The sequence below is a fragment of the Taudactylus pleione genome, unplaced genomic scaffold (assembly GCF_031769625.1).
Source record: "Taudactylus pleione unplaced genomic scaffold, aTauple2 ptg000216l, whole genome shotgun sequence".
Lineage (NCBI taxonomy): Eukaryota > Metazoa > Chordata > Amphibia > Anura > Myobatrachidae > Taudactylus > Taudactylus pleione.
The window spans coordinates 880,958-905,763 of record NW_028284618.1 but is presented as its reverse complement, the minus strand read 5'-3'; the positions used below and the strand labels follow the sequence as shown (position 1 = coordinate 905,763).

Genomic DNA, 24,806 nt, shown 5'->3' with positions numbered 1-24,806 from the left:
CCCCCTATCCAGTTCGGTTCTATTTTCTGAATTGCTGTATAGGTGAGGTAGCTGGGGAGGACGTGACCATGTTTAAGTTTGAAATGCTGAGAAACACTGTGCATTTCAAAACCATTGGAGATGTTTCTTCTGTGTTCTCTATATATTTTGGTTTAGAGGTCTTGTTGTCTTGCTCACGTATTGCATACCGCAGGGGCATTCTAGCAGATAAATGATACCCTTTGTCATAAAATGTTGAATCTGGAAAGTGTGTTATAATAAGGATTCTAATATGCCAACTGTATTCAACAGTATAGAAACTTCATAGCGTACGGAGGAGCCAATGTATCCAAAGTCTCTTACCATCTGTTTTTGCCTCTTGCCACTTGGTCATTTAACCGGAGCTCCTCAGTGTCCATGTGTTGCAATAAACTGGAAATCACAATTTCTCCACTCGCAGAAATCACTGGGTACATGGCGCAAACCCTGTGTACACAGAGACCCCATGTACACACAGACCTGCACATGAGTAGTAGAATCTGGCACAGCGGCAAAGTCTACTTACCTGTGCCAACCATGAGAGATGAGGGGCCTGCACGGACACTGCACATGGGGCCCCTCCTCTCTTAAGCCACCCCTGTCAGTGCTACCCTAAAAGATCATTTTGGAAGAGCAAAAACAGTGCAAAGCTTTAAATTTCCTAGCTTTAAATACTTGTACCTAGGCCTACACTTTTGTAGATATGAAAATGACGATGTTTGAAGATAGTAGACAGATCACTGTTTGGCATATTTGAGGTGTGGGCCATGATTGTCACACAATTTCAATTAAAGATTGTTGGCTGTGTATCCCTGATTGTTAAATGAACATAAGAACTTTTGAGGAGATGTGTGATCTCCAATGGGTTGCTGGAAACCCAGACTTATCCATTGGAAGCTGTGTACTTGGTACCACAAATGGAAATTTAAAAAAATGCTATGGAAAGTTTAAAACAATCAAACCTGCCACATAAATTAGGGATCCAGTCTATAGATCTACAGTAAAAATGTTGACAATGTCTAGATAGACACCAGATGTTAGACAGTCCATAGGTCGACAGGGGCAAAAGGTCAACATGTAAGAAGGTCGACATATAAAAATGATCAACATGGTCAAAAGGCTGACAGAAATGTTGTTTTTTTAGGTTTAGGGTTAAGCACTTACCCTGGCAGTTAGGGTTAGGCACTTACCCCTATGGTTAGGTTTAGGCACCAGGAGGGAAGGTTAGGTTTAGGTACTTACCGGAGGGTTAAAATTAGGAACTAGAAGGGACAGTTAGGGTCAGGCACCTACCCCAATGGTTAGGGTTAGGCACCAAAGGGAGGGTTAGGTTAGGGTGAAGATTAGGGTTAGAAAACAAAAAAAATGTGTCAACCATTTTTGCGTTGTCAATTTTTTGTGTTGACATTTTGACCATGTGTACCTGTGGACATTCTTACATGTCAACCTTTAGTGTGTCGACATTTTGTCCCTGTCGACCTTTTGTCTCTGTTGACCTATTGACTATCTAACACCTGGTTGTCTTTCTAGACATTGCAAACCTTTTTACTGTCTATCTTTCACACCACACCCATAAATTAAGCCCAAACATTCATTCATTTAATTTCTCAGGTTGTTTAATGATATAATATGATTGAATCAAGCAGTTATACAAAAGTAGGAATCAAGGGTCCGGGTTTCCAAAGATGGTCACCCAACACCAGAATCTGTACTATAATTAACAACACTGAAATCATCATAGAGAATAAACAGTGGTCAGTGACAGCGCTAATAAAACAGTTATTACAGAAGACTCTTTGACAATAAAGAAACATTAAGGTATGTGTTTATCTGTCACCAGATGCCTGCCATTGGGTACGAAGACACAACTGCTTACAAAATCAGGCAAAGATATCCATTAAGTTAGTGGTTCCCAAACTTTTTTTACTCGCTGCACCCTAGAGTGTCAGAATTGTCTACACGGTACCCCTGGGAAAATAAGTTTCTTAATGAGAAATTAGGCAAAAATAAAATGAAGTAAATTGCGCTTACATATCACCCTTAGGTTGAGTTATGTGGTGGTTGTCTGGGCTGTGCTTCTTTTTTCCACATAATTTTTGATTTGCAGCCATTAGCACTAGTTTTGTCTATAACACGGACTAAAAATAATTTTATTTGGTAATGGACCACCAACCTGTGGCACCCCTGCAAGTGCCCAAAAGCACCCTAGAGTGCCACGGGACCCAGTTTGGGAACCATTGCATTAACTGCTTAATTCTGCCATAAACTGCACCTGGCTGGAGCAATAGGTCAAACATTCCTTAGACCAAAAGACTAACAATTTACACAACTATATTGTAAGAAATATGAGACATTAGAATGGCAATAATAGAGCACTTGCAGTACTTGACATTGCTTGGACTTTTGGTGGCAAATATTTTTTTCCAGTGATCCAGTAAAAGGCTCCAAATGCCGCTATGAAGCATAGATTGAGAATGAGCTGGGAAGCCTTTGTTCCTCTAGGTCAGGGGTCTTCAAACTTGGCCCTCCAGATACTGTGGAACTACACATCCCAGCATGCACTGCACATAGTTTTAGCATGCTGTTATATCAAAAAGGTGGCAGTGCATGCTGGGATGTGTAGTTCCACAGCAGCTGGAGGGCCAAGTTTGAAGACCCCTGCTCTAGGTGGATATTTTTGTTAGAGATGTGCGGTTTGGTTTTATTCGGTTCTTATCGCCAAATTAGCACAAGTTTGGATTAATTTGGATTTATCTTATTGGCTATCCAAAACACGTGAGAGCCGGGTAGCCAATCTGATGCCGTTTATGAGAACCAAGCATATCCGAGTAAAACCGAACCGCACATCTTTAATTTTTGTAAGGACAGGGTCTGTATATTGTATTTTCTCATTGCTCACTATAGTGACCAAGAGCTCTATTTACTACAATCTGCATTTGTAATGCAGATTGTAGTGTGATGTTATCGACTGAATTCGCATTGCGAATTCAGGCAATATCACAGGGATTTACTACAAATCCCTTGCAGGGACAGAGCTTGCAATAAAGCTCTGTCCCTGCTAATCCCCTCCGCACACTAGTCACGGTATTTTCGCAAAAAATACCGTGACAAAGTGCCAACGCATGCACCGACCGACCGTCGCTGCTACCCCCCCGGCGCTAAGCCCCGGTGCCAAGCCCCGCCCCCAGCGATCGAGGACCCCCCCGCGACCCCCTCTCTCCCTCAATAGCACTTACATGCAGTCATTGATGCTCTGGTGATGTCTTCCATGCCTTCGGTCAGCTGACATCCCATACTGCACTGGGACACGGTCACCTGATGACCGGGCCGCAGTGCACTATGGGAGACCAGCTGACTGGAGGGAGAACATCACCGGAGCCCCGATCACCGGTCCCTGGAGTCAGGTAAGTACATTTTTTTTTTTACTTTTTTTTTTTTTTTTAGCAGAGATCAGCTTGCGGTCTGTTTAGACCACACAGCTGATCACTGGGACCGGCTCCGGACTCTGCTCTGCCCATTACAGCAGAGTAGGAGCCCGGTAACCGGGGGAGACCCTGGATAACGCCACCTCCAGGTGGCGTTATTATCACAGGGCCTCCCTAGGTATTTTTTTCACTATTTATTTTTAGTAACTACCAGGCAGATCACATTTCCCATTACAATTATGGGAAATGTGATCTGATTACTAAAAATAAGTCATACTTAGGGATTGGAGTAGAATTTTACGAATTCTACTCCGTGCCTTGTAATAACTATAGGTGATACTAAAATAATGTGAAAAGGGTGTGAAAACACCCTTTTTCACTTTATTTTTAGTAAAAATAATAATAAATAGAGCCCCATGTCTTTTAGTTCTGTCAGTTTCCTAAATAATGTGACCACCACTGTACTGCTGTGATATTCAACACTTCAAAATTATGTTATCCTAAACTACTAGCTACCACGACAAAACATCTTCAGACTGATGTAACTGTTTTGATGTTATAGATGCTTGAAAATGTCAAACTGGTTCCAAATTTAATTGAATTTCACAGGTTTTACAGTTCGGAATATGATCACGGAACAATTGTCATACTACTCCAAATCTAATTTTTGTTCAACATTTACGGCTTGAGTTCTCCATCATCAGTTTGTGTTCCCCTTTTCCGTGCACCATTCTGGGTTCATGTTAAAGTTTGTGTTTTTGGTTCAAGAATCAAAATGCCGAACACCTCTCTGGTATACATACAGTAAGAACAGTAAACCAATCGAGATTTAAGCTGGGCATCCACTATACAATTTTCTGTAAGATATCTGTCCAATCTGGCTGGTTGGAATGAAAACCTGGTAATGTATGGGAGCAAATGACAATCGTCCATTAGCTGACAAACACTGGAAAATAGCCAAAAATGGTTGTTCAGACAAATTGGTTAAAACACACAAATTTAACAAATTTGAACAATTTTTTTTGTCCTTTTTTCAGTGTTTAAAACCATATGATCGACTGTCATTTGCTCCCATACATTACCAGGTTTTCATTCCAACCAGCCAGAATGGACAGATATCTGACAGAAAATTGTATAGTGGATGCCCAGCTTTAGTGGCATAATCAATTAGGTGCGAAAAGTCCCGCTGCCGAGCTTTTCGACGTCATCGCTGGTTTTCAATGCGGAAAAGTATCGCACTCGTCGCCGCTTATCCCCGAATTCAATTCGAAAACGGCGAAAAACGGGACTCGGCTAAATGCAAACAAGTGAAAAGTCCTGTCAGATTTGGGGAAATTAGCCTGACACTCCCCAAGAGATGCACTGACATGGGGGATCACTATAGATACCCCCGAATAGCCCTGCTGAAGGTATTTGGGAACTTAAATGATCTCAATAGGTGCTGTTTTGCCTCTTTGCATAAGTGGTGAAGAATAGCATTTAGCAGGGTTTTCTATGAGAAAATAAGTAGTTCCAGCAAATTTTCTGGTACCTGAAAATGGGTGCTAACATATTTTAAAGTTGCTAAAGTGAAGTTTTAAAAATAGTGAAAATTCCACCTGCCGCAAGCACCTGCAATCAAAAAAACACCTGGGGCATACTTAGGGAATCCCCTGGAGTCTATTTCTCTAGTTTTTATGTTTTTGTCCTCCAACTTTGGACTTTTTCGCCCCAAAACGAAAGTACTTTTTTGGGGTGTTCTTACGTTTTTTTAACAGTTTACCCTTGCGGGGCTGTCCCAAGGGTGCAGGGTGGTTTCTGCAAGTTTGCAACCCGAAACCCCAATTCTGCACTTTTTTCCGCCTAGTTTCATAGGTGAATCTTTTCGCCTATTCCAATGCATTGACTTCCCGCACTGGGCGAAAAGTCTGTGGAATTGAATACGGGGATAACTTTTCGTCTGGCAAAATTACGTCACCGTCTAAACTTCTCGCCGAAAACGGCTTATAGCGGCTAATTGAATACGGCCCATAAAGTGGAAGTTACACTGAATCCATTACTAATCAATCATCTCCAATGAGAAGACCTCATGATCACCAACCAATAAAGGATTACAAAGCTCTGCCGGCTGTATAAATGTTATGTGCCGGCACAATGGGACAATGTGATTAGTAGTATTCCTAGAATAAAGAAAAGATCAGAACTACGAAACTCACCATAATTTTAGATACTCCTGTTGTTCACATGGAGATGGTATAAAAGTGACACTAGTAGAAGAAAATGTGTTTATTATTATCTCCATCCAGTTTCTGAAGTCGCACAGTTTAAGTGCTGTATGCCAAATAATTTTTGTATAAATCAATTCAAAAATATTAACACAAAGTACTTTTTTATTAATTATGAGACCAAGGCCTCTAGACTGCTCATTACACTACATTAGATGGGCCATTAGTAAGCAGGATTTTCACAGGACAGGTGTATAGAGAGAAAACAATTTATGGTGGGACATACTGGGCAGAAAGGAACCACAGAAGAAGATAGATCGTTGATCAAAGGGTTGAATGGATGGTAATTGCTAGCAGTGGTGTCCCTAGGTGGGTGTGGGCCACACCGGGTGATGCCATCCGAGTGGATGACACCGATATAGCAGAGTTGCTCTACTATTTTGGTGTCACCCCCTCAGATGGTGCCACCAAGCATTGGCGATATCGGTGATGACTCTCATATGCACTGTACCCAGAGAGGCTGGGGGCTGCCCAGCAGCTCCCGGACTGCTGGGCAAGCCCCAGCATGATGAGGTTGGGGGCGTAAAATGCTGTCACACCCTCAAGAGGTCAAAGGCACACCACTGCTTGGTTATTGTTATAATGTGGATCTAAAAGTAGTGGTAGTATGTCTGTATTGCGCTTTATTACAAGAGTGAAGTTGCTTATACAGAGTGGAGGCAGCCATTTTTTTCGCTGAATCATTACACAGCTCATTATTTTTCCTAATGATACAGGACCGGCTCTACGGGTGTTTGACAAGTGCGGGCGCACAGGGGCGCCACCCGTAGAGGACGGCACCCCTCCCCAGCATCCCGATTTCAGCGGGACAGTACTGTCCCGCTGTTCCACCCGCGGGCCGAAGTGGCCCGCGGGTGGTCAAATCGGGAGGCTGGGGACCCCCACAACCGCAGCTGAGTGACACGCCTCCAAATAACGTCACAGGGGGCGTGGCCTATAGTAATTAGGTCACGCCCCCAAATTTGGTGCACGCGAGCCTGCACAGGGTGCTCAGAACCCTGGAGCTGGCCCTGTAATGTTGACATCTGCCCAGGCCACTTTTTTTAATGCGAACAGGAAAACTGACATGTTATAACTTCTCTCCTTTATGTGTTCCTTCCATTGTGTAACATATGCTATTGTCTGTTTTGCAGATCCCGGTACCAGTGATGGAGATTAGCTCTACCAACCATCCTGTGAAAGTTGGCCTCTCAGATGCTTTTGTGGTAGTGCACAAAATTCAGCAGATTCCCAGTATGTATTGTGCGATATAATAAAATGACTGCCTGTGGGGCTATAACTTCACAATGGTTGTCTTTTTAATGTCAGCATTCCACTATACAGATTTTGCATTTAGTCTAAAATTCCTAATTTTGCCTAAATACATTTTTGTATGCAGAAATGATGCAAGTGACTGCTGATATACGGTCTATGTAATGAAGCAGTAATGTGAGATTATGAGTAATTATATGCTATAGAGCAGGTGCAACACTTTTATTCAAGTACAGCAAGTTTAGGAGCAACAACAATCCAATGATACAGTGCAAATATTGATTAATTTACAGCAAACTCACTCAACCTGACGCTCTGCGACTGTTGAGAACGACAAGTCCCAGCACTCCTTGACAACCAGTGGAATGCAGGCATGTCGTTTCCCAAGAACTAGTCTCAGATTGCTGAGTACTTTCACAATGTGTACCTCAATTATGCATTGTTGTGTTCAGATGCATCTCATTAGAATATTTATTATTCATTATGTGTTTAAAACCATTTTCCAGGTCACTTCCCTGTGTATAGAATGCGCACTGTCTTGCTTTAGATGGATGTTTGACTAAATTTACAAATAGATTACTAATGTTTATCACCTTAGACTGTGAACTGGCAAATTTGATTTTTTTTTATGTGCAGGTTTTAATTGTCTTGTTTAATCATTCAGAACTATACATCTTTGAGAAAGGCTAACTCTGAGGTCATGGAATGAACACATTCTGTTTACCTAACATTTCTCCATGCAGTCTTATTATAGAACCAGTCCACTTTTTTGGCATCGCTCCTTTTTAAAGTGTTTTTAATTGGTTAATGTACTGTTTAACATTGCTTTCAGCTATACATTTATTTATTTTCAATAAAATAATAAGTATAATTTTGCCATCTGTAAAATAGTGAAAATAGGGAGCAGTAAAATATGATGTCCTACTGGCTTTAATAAGAGACATGGAAGATCACTGAAGCTAGAAGGAAAAAAAAACTTTGCCTCTTTCCTATTCACTAATATCCTTTTTACACCAGAGATAAATCCCGGGTTATTGCAGAGTCTACCCGGGTCGCATCTTAGTGTAAAAGGGTCCCTGAAAAATAACCTGGGTCAAGTGACCCGGCAATCCAACCCAGGTAGCTACCAGGGTCAGACCCAGGATGGACCTGGTTAATGGTGCAGTGTAAACGACGCAACCTGGGTTATCCAACCTGGGTCATGCCTAAAATGAGCTGATTGGTGGTTGTGGAGCAGTCACCTCCACAAGTTTAGCAGGGCAGACCCAGGTTCAGTGTGAACAGGGCTGACCTGGGAGTAACCCAGATCGATGGTGCTGTGTAAACGGGGTCTAACCTGGGTTGGAACCATGTCTGAAAACACAGGTCGGACCCAGGCTTTTGGTTGAAAAGAGATATTACTGTGCCACAGAAAATTCTGAAGGTCTGACCGTAATATTATGCATCCATCTAATGACCCTTACATCATTTAACACTTCCCCATAAAATGGCACTACTAAAACGTCATTATACTTTAATTACACTGGTTTTGAAATCACGCTACAGTTTATATAAAACTAAACGATTGCTAGAAATCAATAATAATTTTTTTTTTAAATATCTGATTTTAAAATTGACATGGGGCACTAAGCCAAATCTTGGACCTGAACAATCTACTGCCCAGTAGAGGACATCCCAAGTTCCAACATGGCAGCTCACGGTTTGCAAGTTTAAGGCCGGTTATGCTCACTCCTATATTACAGCAAATATGAAGCAGTTGGCCAATGATGAAGCATGTATGGCCCTTACACATTGCAGACTACAGTAATGCCACATGTGATCCAACTGCTTAGCCAATTTGGCCTTTAACATGTAAAAACTGATCTAGTCACTTGGCGATGGCCTGGATGGACAGATTTGGCCCTAGTGTGGTCAGCGTAACAATATTGAATTGGTGAAGGTGTGAATTGCAATATTCTGACACTATCATTTGTGAGAGTTGAATTATTTGACTAAAAATACTGACATACTGTAAGCCCAGTTTTAGTTGGGCTTTAAAAACTGGGGTTTAAATGACCATTGTACATTTTATATATGTGAAATTGCCACAAAGTTTTGTACAAATCAAGTATGGCAGATAAGGCCATTCCGGCATTACAATTTTCATTTTATCATTGGTTGTTTCAACATTCCTGTGGAACGCTATTCCATACTGCCTTTATAAGTTTGTATTAAATTTGAATGCCTAAAACTACATTTAAAAATTACCAATGCCTTATCCAATAGTGTCCTTGACATACAACTCTTCATTAAAATGTTTAACATCAATTTTCATAGGAGTCGTTTGTGTGATTATGTCTTTGACTAAAACATTCCTCATTATCTTGTTTAGCAGTTCTCTACATAGTGATAAGAGGAGGTGCTAAGTGATCCTATCTGTGTGTATGACATTTCCCTCCTCATTACCTTGTATAGCACTGATCCTCACACTGACTGTTAGAGGAGGTGCTAAGTGATCATATCTGTGTGTATGACATTCTCTCCTCATTACCTTGTATAGCAATGCTCCTCACACTGACTGTTAGAGGAGGTGCTAAGTGATCATATCTGTGTGTATGGTATTTCTCTTCTCATTACCGTGTATAGCAGTGCTCCTCACAGTGACTATTAGGGGAGGTGCTAAGTGATCATATCTGTGTGTATGACATTCCCTTCTCATTACCTTGTATAGCAGTGCTCCTCACAGTGACTGGGGTGGTGCTAAGTGATCATATCTGTGTGTATGACATTTCTCTCCTCATTACCTTGTATAGCAGTGCTCCTCACAGTGACTGAGGAGGTGCTAAGTGATCATATCTGTGTGTATGACATTTCTCTCCTCATTACCTTGTATAGCAGTGCTCCTCACACTGACTGTTAGAGGAGGTGCTTAGTGATCATATCTGTGTGTATGACATTTCTCTTCTCATTACCTTGTATAGCAGTGCTCCTCACACTGACTGAGGAGGTGATAAATGATCAAATCTGTGTGTATAGTATTTATCTCCTCATTACCTTGTATAGCAGTGCTCCTCACACTGACTGAGGAGGTGCTAAGTGATCAAATCTGTGTGTATGGTATTTCTCTCCTCATTACCTTGTATAGCAGTGCTCCTCACACTGACTGAGGAGGTGCTAAGTGATCAAAACTGTGTGTATGACATTCTCTTCTCATTACCTTGTATAGCAATGCTCCTCACAGTGACTGTTAGAGGAGGTGCTTAGTGATCATATCTGTGTGTATGGTATTTCTCTCCTCATTACCTTGTATAGCAGTGCTCCTCACACTGACTATTAGAGGAGGTGCTAATTGATCATATCTGTGTGTATGACATTTCTCTTCTCATTACCTTGTATAGCAGTGCTCCTCATACTGACTGTTAGAGGATGTGCTAAGTGATCATATCTGTGTGTATGACATTCTCTTCTCATTACCTTGTATAGCAGTGCTCCTCACAGTGACTGTTAGAGGAGGTGCTAAGTGATCATATCTGTGTGTATGACATTCTCTTCTCATTACCTTGTATAGCAGTGCTCCTCACAGTGACTGTTAGAGGAGGTGCTAAGTGATCATATCTGTGTGTATGACATTCTCTTCTCATTACCTTGTATAGCAGTGCTCCTCACAGTGACTGTTAGAGGAGGTGCTAAGTGATCATATCTGTGTGTATGACATTCTCTTCTCATTACCTTGTATAGCAATGCTCCTCACAGTGACTGTTAGGGGAGGTGCTAAGTGATCATATCTGTGTGTATGGTATTTCTCGCCTCATTACCTTGTATAGCAGTGCTCCTCACACTGACTGAGGAGGTGCTTAGTGATTGTGTGTGGAATGACATTCCCCTTCTTCACCATATTACGTTTAGACATTTGCTGATTGTGTCTGTGTGTATAACATTTCCCTCCTCATTACCTTGTGTAGCAGAGCTGCATCCATTGTGTCGTAGGGGGAATCAGTATGACTTGCGTGGTGTCACAATGTCGACAAACAAATTGTCTGCAATTTAATGTCGAACACAATATGCCATAAAGCATCATGTTTAAAGTTATTGTGCTGATCCGTTTACAATGCTTTATCTAACATTAGTACTGTGTTGGCATAGTGTGCTCGACATTACACTGCCGACACATTGTGATTGTTGCATGATTAACTACATCCCATTATAGGTACAAGCAAAAATAAAGAACAATAATTCAAGCTAATAAACAGCTGTCTAGTGCATGGACCTTCCCGCTCTACTGGTCTCTACAGCTGTGTTTAAGTTTATCCTCTTTTAATAAGATAAATATAGTGTTTGGGAATGCCATCAATCATTCCTGTGACAGCAGAATGTTGCTTTTTTAATTAAAATGTGTCTCAATTCAATTTCCATGTTTTGCTAGATGTTCGTAGGAGAACGATTTTCGAGTATCACCGAGTGGAACTTGAAATGTCCAAGATTACCAACTTCTCTGCGGTCGAGATGTGGCCCCTACCAAGTGAGTGAACCGTTGGCCGGGTAATCAGCCTCAGGGGCAGATGTACTAAGCTCTGGAAAGTGATAAATTGGAGAGTGATAAACTATTATTATTATTTATTTATTAACAGTTTCTTATATGGCGCAACAAATTCCGTCATGCTTTACAATTTGAATTAACATTATACTGGGTTGTAAAATACATACATACATACATACAGGGCCGGATTAAGGGGGGGGCGGCAGGGGCGGTTGTCTCTGGGCCCCCACACTCGGAGGGGCCCCCACTAGCAGCGGTACGCTGTCTTCGCCCGCCGCTAGTGTCCCCTCCGCTATTGTAGTGTAGACCGCGCAGTGAGCGCGGCCACACTACACAGCGACATACACACAGCCGCCGCCGGCAGCTGTGTGTATTTTACAGCAGCCGATGAGAGTCAGACAGACTCTCATTGGCTGCTGCACAACGAAGGGAGCCAGCTCCCCCCCGCAGCTGGTGATGATGGGAGAGACGTCATGACGCTGATGTCTCTCCCTACTGTGCAACAGACTCGCGTCAGGAGCGGGGATTCAGGTAATTTTTTTTTGTGTGTGTGTGTGTGTATGGGCGGCACTGTCACTGCATAGGGGGGGAGCATTACAGGCGTCCCTGTATAAGGGGGCAGCTACAAGGGTCACTGTATAGGGGGGCCACTTCATGGGGGCACTGTATAGGGGGGTGTTTGCTACTGGGGGCAATGCATAGGGGGGGCTACTACTGGGGGCAAGGCATGGGGGACTACTACTGGGGCACTGTATGGGGGGGATTACTACTGGGGGCAATGTATAGGGGGGACTACTACTGGGGCAGAGCATGGGGGACTACTACTGGGGGCAATGCTTTTGGGGGAATACTACTGGGGGCATTATATAAAGGACAATGCATAGGGGGGAACTACTACTGAGGGTAATGCATAGGGGGACAACTACTGGGGGCACTGTATAGGAGGGACCACTACTGTGGGCATTATATAAGGGGCACTGCATAGGGAAGACAATACTGGGGGCACTACTACAGGGGGGACTACTACACGGGGCACTGCATAAGGAGCACTGTATAGGGGGGACCATTACTGGGGACATTGCATAAGGGGCACTTCTACAGTGGGCATTGCAAGAGGGGCATTAAGGTGAATAGAAAGGAAAAACAAATCCTAGGGTGACGAGAAACCGTGGTATATAGGGGCCCCCACAAGTTTGTTGCCCAGGGGCCCCCACAGACCTTAATCCGGCCCTACATACATAAAAGACATACAAAAGGGTAAGAGGGCCCTGCTCGCAAGCTTACAATCTATAAACTATCACCCAATCAGCTCCTGTCATTTTTTAAACACAGCCTGTAACATGACAATTAGGAGCTGATTGGTTGGTAGTTTAGCACCACTTCCCAGAGCTTAGTACATTTCCTCCTCAGATGGAATCTATAATCCATCAATTGAATGACCTGAGAACTGAAGAACTCAAATTGATTGTAATGCAAAATAATATTGTAATAAACAATTAAAAAGTATATCAGACTCATTGGCTTTCTAGCATTTAAGGTCAGAATATAGATGTATGTGCAGATGTTGATAATGCAGAGTTATGCAGAGTTATGCAGGCACACACCAGCAGATGACTCAAACTATGAACAGCCCAGTTGCTTACCAGTGGTGTTGGTTTATCGATAGCTAGCAGGTAAAGCCGTACTCACTGTTACATATACACTGGTAATAGATTGGAGTGTGGTTGTATACAGCTCACCAGCCGGTGAGTGTATGCTGCTTGCAGGTAGTGGTGCAGGATGCAGGAACAGCGTTATATGCAGGTTTTAGCCAGGTCTCTCATAGGAGTTAAGTGGTAGATTTCTGTCTCCCACCATGTCACTCTACACAGTACACAGCAAAGGCAAGATAGCCCCTACACATGCTCAGTAGTGACCTTGGTTGTCATCTTGGAACATGGCATGCCTGTAGAACAGGAAAACTGGAGTCTGTTCAGTAGCGCACTCCTCTTTCAACAAAAGTTTTTGCTGTGGGTTAATCCCTTCAGTAAATCCCTGAACTTCTTCTAAAACTTTTCGCTTCCTTCATTAATTGTTCTCTTAAAGATCAGCACTTTTAATATTGCTTTTAGTGATATTACCCACTGGGGCTGGTGTTTCAATTCTGCGTCTGACTTGAGGAATGCATGTAAAAATAAAGGCCATTCTGTTCTGGGTATTCAAAGCCATTTGCGTTCATAGGGCCTGATTCAGACCCACTCGCGAGTGGCTGTCCGCTCGCAAGTGGGTCGATGTTCTGGACTGAGCATGCGCACGACGGAGGGAGCTCCGTCGTGCGCATGCGCCAGACGCGACGAGCGAAGGAAAGTCCTTCGCTCGTTGTGTCTGATCAAAGGGGGCGTGCTGTCGATGTTGATTGACAGCACGCCCCCTTTGGTGGGCGTGCCGGGGGCGTGCCTCTCTGACGGGGGCGGTTTTCAACCGCAAGCTCCGGAGTGATTTGGCTCTGATAGAGCCAAAATCACTCCGGAGCTTGCGGTTGAAAACCTCAACCGCAGGCTCCGGCTCGCAATTTCGATGGTCGCGATGGTCACGACCATCGCGGCCATCAAAATGCACGCTCGTATAGCCTGTGGGTGGTGACCCACAGCTATACGAGCGTCCAGGAGGACGCTCCATTTTCATGGAACCCGGCCCTCATTCAGAGCGTGCGCTCTGCTCAGAGCGTACGGCTCTGAATGAGGGCCATAGTGCCTGATTCAGTCTCGGGAATAAAGTAAGAAAGAGCAAGTAACTGTGCAACCTTGGTAAGACCATGCTGCACTGCAGGTGGTGCAGATGTAAAATGTGCAGAGATATTTAGATTTTGGAGGGATGTGTCAAAATTGAAATTGCAGTGTAAAAATACAGCTGTTCAGGATTGGTGGGTTACATGCAAAAGCAGCCAGTATGGTAAATGCACAATCCACATGCAAAAAAAACTATGTATTTGCACCCCTTGCATTGCAACATGGTTTGTCCAGGTACACAGTTATCTTACTCGATACCAAAAGCGGAGTCAGGCCAATATTGCATGAGTTTGTGCCTGGTCCATTCATTTCAGTGGATTGATTTGCTGCATGTAGAAACTTCATTGAAATGAATAGGCCATTTTGTGAACTGATCCAATATTCAGTTACAACGAGTGAAATCTGTGGTGCACCATAAGTAGGCAGAATGTACACTATGTATATTACAGCTGTCAATATAAAGTTGCTAAAAATCAGCATAATATCAGTGAAAACGATGCCTAATATGTGTGTGCTACATATATAATAATAATAATAATAATAATAATAATAATAATAAATAATAATAGCTATAAATAAATATATTATAGGCAAGGGAATTATATTAATTATTGAAAATTTTGTATGTGTCATAACATACCTCCCAACTTTGGAGTGCCAAGAATTAGGGTAAGGGCCATGGTCACACCAAGGATAAGGGTGTCTCTAGCCCTTTTTGGCCCTTATTTTATGTCAAGTACAGGCACAAAGTTCGACTAAGCACGTTGCAATAGAATATGGAGACCCAACTTTGCCAATTTTCCAGTGAATGTCTGTAAAATTGGTCCCTGACTGCTTTGGTGATATTGTTGCTAAAGTGCTAATGTTCCTACGGTACCAAAGACACTTTGCGGCCACTGACTTGTACCCTTGAAGCACTAGGCGTCCCTCCTATTGTCACATGTTGCCTATTTCACTGCAATGTTGTTCTGTCTCCTAACTTCCTAACCCGCGGAACAAAACTACATCGGGACAGTGTTGTTTAGAATGGTTGATAAATTAATAGTATTAAGCTAATTTAAATAAGATATTGGTTAATTGTATCAATGATACTGTAGATTTGAAGTAGCTAATTAATATAATGTTATAATATAATATATTATTATTATTATTATTATTATTATTATTATTATTATTATAACTGAATTACACATCTCTGACAAAAATTATGCATTATTTCATATCTTATAAAATAGCATTAAAAAGGCAAATGTTATCTATGGTTAAATAATATGGCTAAGCCATAGTGTACTTTAAATCGTTGCATCGGTAATGTAGTCGCATTGTGGAAAATATATTTAAATGTTTTATAGATCACAGATAAAGCACTCTAAACATTCAGTGCTGTGTGAGTGCTTCAACAGGGATACCACGGGGTGAAAACAAATGTCTCCCTGCTTTTGTGTTCACATGAGTGGGTGTAGCAATACATTACAGATACATGAGATTTTTTGATTGCAAGATTATATGGAAGAAGAATGTGATAATGCAAAGTAAAAATCAGCTATAGAAGATTTGTTTTTAAATTTTAACGTTCACTTTATAGTTTACTTTTAGCTGTAAATATAAACATTAGCTAACATAAATGGCAAATTAATTATTCCTAATAATAAACAAAAATATAATAATGTATAAAAAATATCCACTAAGGGTCTTTTAAAATGGGGGACACATAAGTCATTTCTTTCTTGTTTTCCTGCTGACCATACAGCATTTAGGTACAGAAGGAAGATGTTGGCTTAGGGTTGGGTACGGATGCCGGCGCTCTGGATCCTGGCACTGAGAATCCCGACGCCGGCATCCCGTCTGGGTTAAAATACAGACAGCAGCCGGTAAGTACACTAACCATTCCCCTACCTCTAAACCTAACCCTGCAGCCTAAACCTAACCCTCCCCCCCTGCAGCCTAACTCTAACTAATACTGTATATGTGGGGGTCATCTCAGCCATCCCTGCTGTCCCCCCTGTTACTTCCGCTGGTGTAGTGGTCCTTGTCCTCCCCGGGTGGTCTGTCCCATCGATGCAGTAGGAGCCACTGGAGGGGGGGGGGGGGGGTACCATAGCTCCCACTACACATGATACAGAGAATACAGCTTAGGGAATTATATAATAGATGACAATTAAAGACTGGGTGGCACTGATTTGCCATCTGTTTGTTCCTTAGAGTTCGGGATCCTCACGCATAGGTTCAAAAATGTGTGGGGACACGTCTATCTGCAGCTCAGGACAGGGCTCAGGAGATGTATGTCCTGCAGGTAGCAGGAGAGCAGGGGATGATCAGTTGAAGACAAACATATATATTTTTCAACAATTCCACATATTAAAAGACCTTATTGTTTATTTATCACATTATTGTCCTCGTATAAGGATTATGTTTTATTGAAATAAATGTGTGTTTTATATATTTAAGCCATCCAATATTCTACTCATTCATATTTTAGTACATAGCACTTTAAGCGATGTCTCTACATATTTTTTTTTTTAACTCGCATAAGAGCAATCTGCAGTCTGCACTAGGGAGAGCTTGCTCTCCAACAAGCCGTAACTGCAAGATTAGCCAACAATGTGGAGGCAGAATTGTGCCCGAAATAGCAATGAAGCCTCCGGATAATAAATAGCAGGATCAACCGTAAAGTCTTGCGCACGTGCACACATGGATCACTCACAGTTCCTTAGGCCCTTACCTGGCCATTGCATGATGAGAGTGCGTTTATCTCAGCTATCCGGGGAAAACATGGTAATCGCATCATTCGTTATAGTCTGCACAGAAATACAGAAATTGTTAGTGCTCATCGAAACCTCTATTACTAAAGTAATAAAGAAAAATAAAACGCTTCCCTTTATATTGACCTATACTGTAGTAAAATGAAATATGTATATCATTGTATTGCAAATATGTAATAATATTGCCCTCCTATATATTAGTAATAATCATCTTGGCCCTCATTAAAATTATTATCATGACCTATCATATTGTTTTAATAATTATAATGCTGCCCTAAATGTTTACATTATTATAATGCCCTATATATTTAATCCACCTATATTTTAAAATAATTTTAAGGGCCCTCTATATTATTTAATAATTATAATGGGCACCATATATTTTAATCATTTATAATTGACCCCTTTTTTATCTTTACAATGACTCTCATAATTTAGTTATTTTGTTGTCTGCACCAATTTTTAAAGTAACATCTCCCAATTTGCAGGACAGTACAATTCAGTCTGGTATTACAGATTCAATGGCTACATACAACTGGATTAGAAATGGGCCATAAAAAAGGCGTATATCTTGCTTTAAAAATATTTGTGCCGAAGTACATGGCACCAGGTACAGTGTGCCTCAAATAATTGCAATTTTTTGTCACATCTAAAATGTCAATTTGTTATGTGTTAAAAAATCAGTCAATCAATAAATAAATAAGTAAAACTTTGCACCACTTAATTTTAATAATCAGTTAAATATACAGGTAAACATTCTTGTGTTATACAACTTCTCAAACATAGAACCCTTGTCATGACCTTATATAATTTGTTTAGGAATGTGTACTGTGAAACTCATGCTGTTAACCTTTCCTTTTGCTATTTATTCTTGTGTTAAAGGCCTCTGCTCTACATGAATAAATGTGTCAAGAGGATTAGAGACTGAAATATTTATTAAAGACTAAAATTGAATTTCAGCAAAATTCATTTAAAATATGATGTCACTGAACTCTCTATACAACAGCAGAGATTTCACATTAATGAGATGCTTTAAGGCACCATCATTTTTCAATATATTTGCAGTGATGTATATTACAAATAAAGAATCCACTTATTTATCCACAAAGCTTTGGTTATCTCTATATACATAAAGTAAAGTCCCCGGGTTAGGAGTCTGTCTGTTCATTTGGGCTAATCTCTTGAACCACTGGATGGATTTTGATGGGGTTTTCAAACTTTTCACTATTCTATACAGCATTGACCAATAAGCTGTAACAAAAAGGAGCTGAGCAGTGACGATTTTAGTGAAGCAAGTCACAGAAAACAATCTTGCACCAAGCTGCTGTATAGGTGCTGGCCAGGATGCTGAAACAGCAAGAGATCATCTGAAACTGATATTTGGAATGAAACAAGTCACAGAAAAAAGTGTTGTGCTGTGTGAGTGAGTAACTGCTGCTGCAGGGCCAAGGGCTGCACTCTAAGTAAGAGCCAATCAGAGATAGCAATGTGCCCTCTTGCTTAGCAGCAGCCTAGAGAGAGGGGGGGGCAGTCAGGGACTGAGCAGGGTCATGTCTAAGGCAGACAGAGAATGAGAGACAGCCTCCAATGAACCCATAAAGATGCTCTGATGCAGACACAGTAGCCAGTAAGGAGCAATGGGGGGCATATACAGTATTTGCCACCAAATGTGTCCCAAGCTCACTCACTAACACTACATTTATGTGCCGATTCTGCACTTAGATGTAACCTATCAGAGACTTACTTTCATTATCTTACTGGCACTTGACAGATATGATCTTATTGCTAAATGGTTGCTATAGCTGAGTGCACCGAATTGTAATGTTAGTAAATTATCCCTTTAGACCAGTGATTCACAACCTCGGTCCTCAAGGCACATTAACAGTCCTGGTTTTAGTGATATCCATGATTGTGCACAGATGGTTAAATCAAAATAACTGAGGTACTAATTAAGTCACTTGTGCTCAAGTATGGCTATCCCTAAAACCTGGACTGTTAGTGTGCCTTGAGGACCATGGTTGGAAACCCCTTTTTTAGACTCTCGTTTCAATATTTTTCATGTTTACACTATTACAATTTAGGACATGCCTTGCCTATGTTATATACCTCTAAATGTGCCGACTAGGGGAACCCTAGTTAGCTGCAGCAAGTAAGCCAATTATTTATTTATTTACAGTTATTTATACAACGCCATAATATTCCATTGTGCTTACAGTTTGAGATGTCACTGCAGGGGAGGGGGTTATTCATGTTTTACCCACAGAGTTCAATAGACACGCTTCTGTTGGAGTCTATGGAAGTCACAAAGCTGGACACCCACCTATTAATGATCCACAGCGATTACCAGGGCCCCCTAATTGATACACTTGACTCCAAGCAAAATAGACATGACTTGTCCATCAATGAATATGTCCTTTCCATTTGCAGGTTATATATATGTTTTATGAAAGTCAGTTTTTCCTACCTCAATATTTTACACTGCATAGTTTTCATGATAAATACACATTCAGTACACCGTAATTTAGCTAAGTTCAAAATAAACAGATCTGTAAGGGAACAGATTATGGAGGTCAGGGGGTTCATGAAGGGTTGTAACTAGAGATGTGCAGTTCGGTTTTCCTGAGATACAAAGACACCTGAACTTAGGTTTTCTGAGTCAAATCGATTCCCATTTTGGAATCACTGGGGTTCCGAGTGGAACCAAGTCCTGGTCTTCTGTCCGTTTGGAACTCGGGTTATTTTTATAGGTTGCTAGCGATTTTTAGAGAATCCAAAACCGAACCAAATCCAGATCTGAACCAAAACACTTGAGGGTGTCTTTGCCAAAACCAAAACATGATGATGAATTAGAACCAAAACATGGGGGTCTGCGCACATCTCTAGTTGTGACCAAACTTGAATTTACAAATATGGGAAAAATACACTTAATTCATAGTTTATTTAAATTGTCTTTATTATAGAAGCATTCTGGCCATCACCGTGACCTTCTTCAAGCTGAATAAAAGCTCTCTCTCTCTCTCTCTCTCTCTCTCTCTCTCTCTCTCTCTCCCTCTCTCTCCCTCTCTCTCCCTCTTTATTGTAGATTAGCATCACAAGTGTATTATATGGCATTATATGCTATATGTTGTACCAGACCTTATATTTATTTTATTTTTATTTCTCCTCAGCTTGTCTGCAGTTTAACAACTGTGGTTCCTGTGTTAGATCCCAGATTGGTTTCAACTGCAGCTGGTGCAATAATCTTCAAAGGTATAGTGACAATGGCTGTTCTCTGTGATTTGAGATAAAGTGATTGGATATCAGCTAAGATTACTTTTTAAACCCTGGAGTGTTTAGGACCATTGCTATATGGCTAATATCAACCTACTATTCATTCCTATCTCTTGTGGCAGTAGAGAAGACTTATTTTTCTCTACTCGCTTTACCCAAGTAAAGCATTATATGAGACAAAGGTAATCTAATATAATATAATGTAATCAATCTAGGATAATTGGACAGAGTAGACAGACAGAGTAGTCAGACAGAGTAGACAGGATAGACAGACAGACAGACAGGGTAGACAGACAGGCAGAGTAGGCAGACAGAGTAGACAGAATAGACAGACAGGGTAGACAGACAGACAGAGTAGACAGACACGGTAGACAGACAGACAGACAGAGAAGACAGACAGAGTAGACAGATAGAGTAAACAGATAGATACGATAGATACGATAGATAGATAGATAGATAGATAGATAGATAGATAGATAGATAGATAGATAGAGAGAGATACGATAGATAGATAGATAGATAGATACGATAGATACGATAGATAGATAGATAGATAGATAGATACGATAGATACGATAGATAGATAGATAGATAGATAGATAGATAGATAGATAGATAGATAGATAGATAGATAGACAGATAGATAGAGTAGATACAATAATTTAGGACATATGAATGAACATACAGTATGAGTATAATCTTACAGAAATAAGGTAAAATATATTAAGGCTTATAACAAATGAATTATGAGCAGAAATAAATTATTATTTAACATAATTGAACTCAACAGGTTTATTCCAGCCTATTTGTAGACCATGTAGGTGGTTATCCAAAAGACAAAGAATGTATTCTCTTTGTACCAGCATGTTTCCCAGCATTATGATCACAGCTATTTGAATAAATTCAAATTTGTGTCACTATTCCATGTAAATATTTTGAATCTTAAAGGAGAACAAGCAACAAACCATGTTCTGTATATGTTGCATGAAGTGACATTTTAATTATGTAAATTAATAATGTGCATCCGACAGGCAAGACACAACAGTCTGTTTGAATCAGTAAAGGAACATTTATACTCAATTTATCTTGAAATTATTTTGAGTAAAGATTTGTTTTATAGAACTCGGCTGCACAATGGTGCTATCGGGATCGTCAGCAGCCATTACTAGCTTTGTCTGTAAGGGGTAGATGTACAAAGCCTTTGAGAGAGATAAAGTACCAACTAATCAACTCCAGTCATTTTACAGACTGTGAGCGGAGTGTACTATCCTTTATTATGCGTGCCAAACCACCAAAAATGACATTTTCAGGGGTATGACCGAATTTCTCATATGCACCAAACTTCGGAAAGTAAAGCGTTCCGCAATTGGAGCTGATGGGCAATGCCATCTTCAGATGGCGCTGCCAAATAGAAGCCTATGGGCTTCTCTTCGCAATGTTCACTGAGAGGGATTCATTTTGGATACCTCCCAGTGTCCCTGTGGTGCACATGTCATTCTGCACATGCGCAGAACCCACAAGTCCCTCTATCACAAAAGACGGCTCTTATCGGTAGAGCTATCCTTTGAGATTTTCAACATGCATACCAGCCAGCATGTATTCGTTTAGTGGCTGTATGCATCGCATGTAAAATGATTGCATCCTGTCCTGTGTTTGAAAAATAACAGTTAGGAGCTGATTGCTTGGTACTTTGAGGTCTATTTACTAAGCCTTGGATGGAGATAGCGTGGACAGAGATAAAGGACCAGCCAACCAGCTCCTAACTGTCATTTTTCAAACACAGCCTGTGACATGGCAGTTAGGAGCTGATTGGCTAATACTTTATCTCCATCCAAGTAAATAGACCCCAAAGTATCTCTCTCCACTTTATGGGAAGTATGTATTAAAGGAGGAAATGTGGTAAAACCCCCGAAAATTCTGTTTTCGGAGGTTTTACCGCATACCCCATATGTACTAAGCAGCAGAGCGATTAGTCCCAATGGGTAACGCCATCTTCAGCTGGTGTTACCCATTAGAAGCCTACGGGCTTCTTTTTGGGACACTCCCATCACCCACCCCCCCAGCCCCCGCGCGGCCTGCAGCCTTCTGCGCAGAAGGACATCAGAGAGACTTCTGGTTGTTAAACCTGGCAGTCCTTCTCTCCAGAGCCATCGCAGAGGACAGCTATTATCGGGAGAGCTGTCCTTTGTGATATTCTAGGTACATACTGTGGTAATCAACCGCAGTATGTACCCGGTGAGAGGCGGGATGTACTAAGCATCGCATCTGCTACCCATTTCTATAGGAGGCTTGGTACATTTGGCCCTAAAAGATATAGGCCATATTTTAATGCCTGATTGGGATTTAATATTAAAGGACCAACTCTTTATTTTCATAATACCACGCCCGGAGTAGTTTCCTGTCCCCAGTACGCTCTAGACTATTGCTGTTCTTGGTTACTTCCATTGATACATAAAATGACAACAAAAGAAATTCACTTTGGCGGCAAAGCAGGATATTCACACCTGTCAGGCTGGACTTGTGTAATGAGATGCGACATACGACTGAATATGGGTTGTGGCTTATTGAAATGTGCTTGCTGTAAGTAGATGTGCTTGTGCACAGAAAGTGAGAGCATTGCATATCCATGGTTTTTAGTGATTATAGAAGGTCTTATGGGCATGTTCAGCTAAGTTTGGATTCCATGGGCTGGAAGAGATGCAGCAATTGGTATATAGAAAAAGAGTTGCTTATACCACAGTACACAGTTTTTCTTTTATTTATTATTTCATGTATGTTGCTCATACAGCAAATGCAATATTATAATTTAACAAATAATAGGTATGGTGTAAAGATATAGTAGTATTCATACTTTGCATTGATGCTATGTACTGAATCGTCTTGTGTGCTTTGCTATACCATAATGAAGAGTCAAACATTTGTAGCAACCCTAAGTGTATATAGAGGCATGTTATATAGAGTATCATTGAGTGCTGAACTGACTCTCTCTCCCTATGTAACACACCACTGCATGCTATACTCGCCCACCCTCCTGGAACAGCCGAGAGGCTCCCAAAATTTGGGTGCTGCTCCCGGTCACCCAGAAAGGGGGCAGGCCGGCTGGCTGATGATGTGTTTCGAGCTGAATCATGTCATCATAGCCAATGCCATTATTATCAGCATTGTATAGTGGGGGAAGGGCCCACAATATTGCCATCATGCCAGCACGCTTCCCGCTCAGTGCGCCTATGCTGCGCCAAGAACAATATGTAAACCTGGCTGCCCCCTCCCAGAGGGGGCAGCCAGAATGTTGGCAAGTATACTGCATGCTCCTTGTGGCAACAGCAAGTTGACCTTCTCTTGCCCCTGTTACTTGTACTACCTAGTCTGTAAAGTTACAGTGATGTTTGGCAATTATTATACGTACTTACACTATGGTCAGTCATCGTGTATTGCACTTGTGCTCTGTTAGGGGTCTATTTACTAAGCAGTGTTAAGAGACAGAGTGAAAAGTGATAAGAAAGTGATAAGGTGTCAGCCAATCAGCTCCCAACTGTAATTTTTCAAACACAGCCTGTGAGATGACCGTTAGGAGCTGATTGGCTGGCACCTTATCACTTTTCACTCTGTCTCCTAACACTGCTTAGTAAATAGACCCCTTAGTCTGTTATATTGCAATGATTTTATATTTACCCTCTTGCATAGCATTGCTGACACTATGTGGTGCTTTATATATAAAAGGTAATAATAAAATAATAATATAATAATAACAAAATGGTGCAGAAAGCAGTAATATGCTATAATCCACTTCAGTCACATAACAACTTTCATTTGTTACAGCAGAACAATGGTTTTCAACTCCAATCCTCAACTACCCCCATCAGTTCATGTTTTCAAGATTTATTTCTTTGTACACAGGTGTGATAATACTAACCAAACAAAATAAAATAAATAAAATAACTTGTACATAATGAAAGAAATCCACAAAACCTTACCTGTTGGGGTACTTAAGTATTGGAGTTGAAAACCACTAAAGTAAACTGCTAAATTCAGTTGTATAACTGGCTATTAATGGCAGGGCCGTAACAAGAGGTATGTTGCCTGGGTTCAATCAAGGCCGTGGTGATGGCCTGGTTGCTGTCATATAGGCACCTGTTTTCAGCTTGAGAGGCACCCAGTTCCATACAAAAATGCAGGGACCTTCTTTAGGACACGGTCGGTGCCCATCTTCCTGCTTGCGGTGCTTCTTCTGTGATGTCATGATATCATGTGCACCTGGGAGGGGGTTGGAGGGAGCCAGCCTAAGGTGCCTCTGCACTGGTTATTGGTTACATCACACTGCTTCTATTTTCAACATGTTTTTAAGTAAACCTTCAGTGTTACATTAATGCATTGTGGCACCATATAAATGAATGATGATAATAATAATAATAATAATAATAATAATAATTATTATTATTATTCCATGCTATAGTGGTAGCATGTCCTTAGAGCTACAGTGCTAGAATGTACATTGAGCTACAGTGCTAGCATGTCCTTAGTTCTACAATACT

General features: G+C 41.1%; 1 protein-coding gene across 1 annotated transcript in view; it reads left to right on the top strand.

Annotated features, from left to right (window-relative positions):
• PLXDC2 (plexin domain containing 2) overlaps positions 1-24,806 on the top strand; it is a 664,573-nt gene that overhangs the window by 532,356 nt on the left and 107,411 nt on the right. The window contains exons 7-9 of the mRNA XM_088478640.1: positions 6,841-6,940; positions 11,361-11,456; positions 20,172-20,253. Of these exons, the coding sequence (XP_088334766.1) occupies positions 6,841-6,940; positions 11,361-11,456; positions 20,172-20,253 (278 nt within the window). The remainder of the gene's footprint in view (positions 1-6,840; positions 6,941-11,360; positions 11,457-20,171; positions 20,254-24,806) is intronic.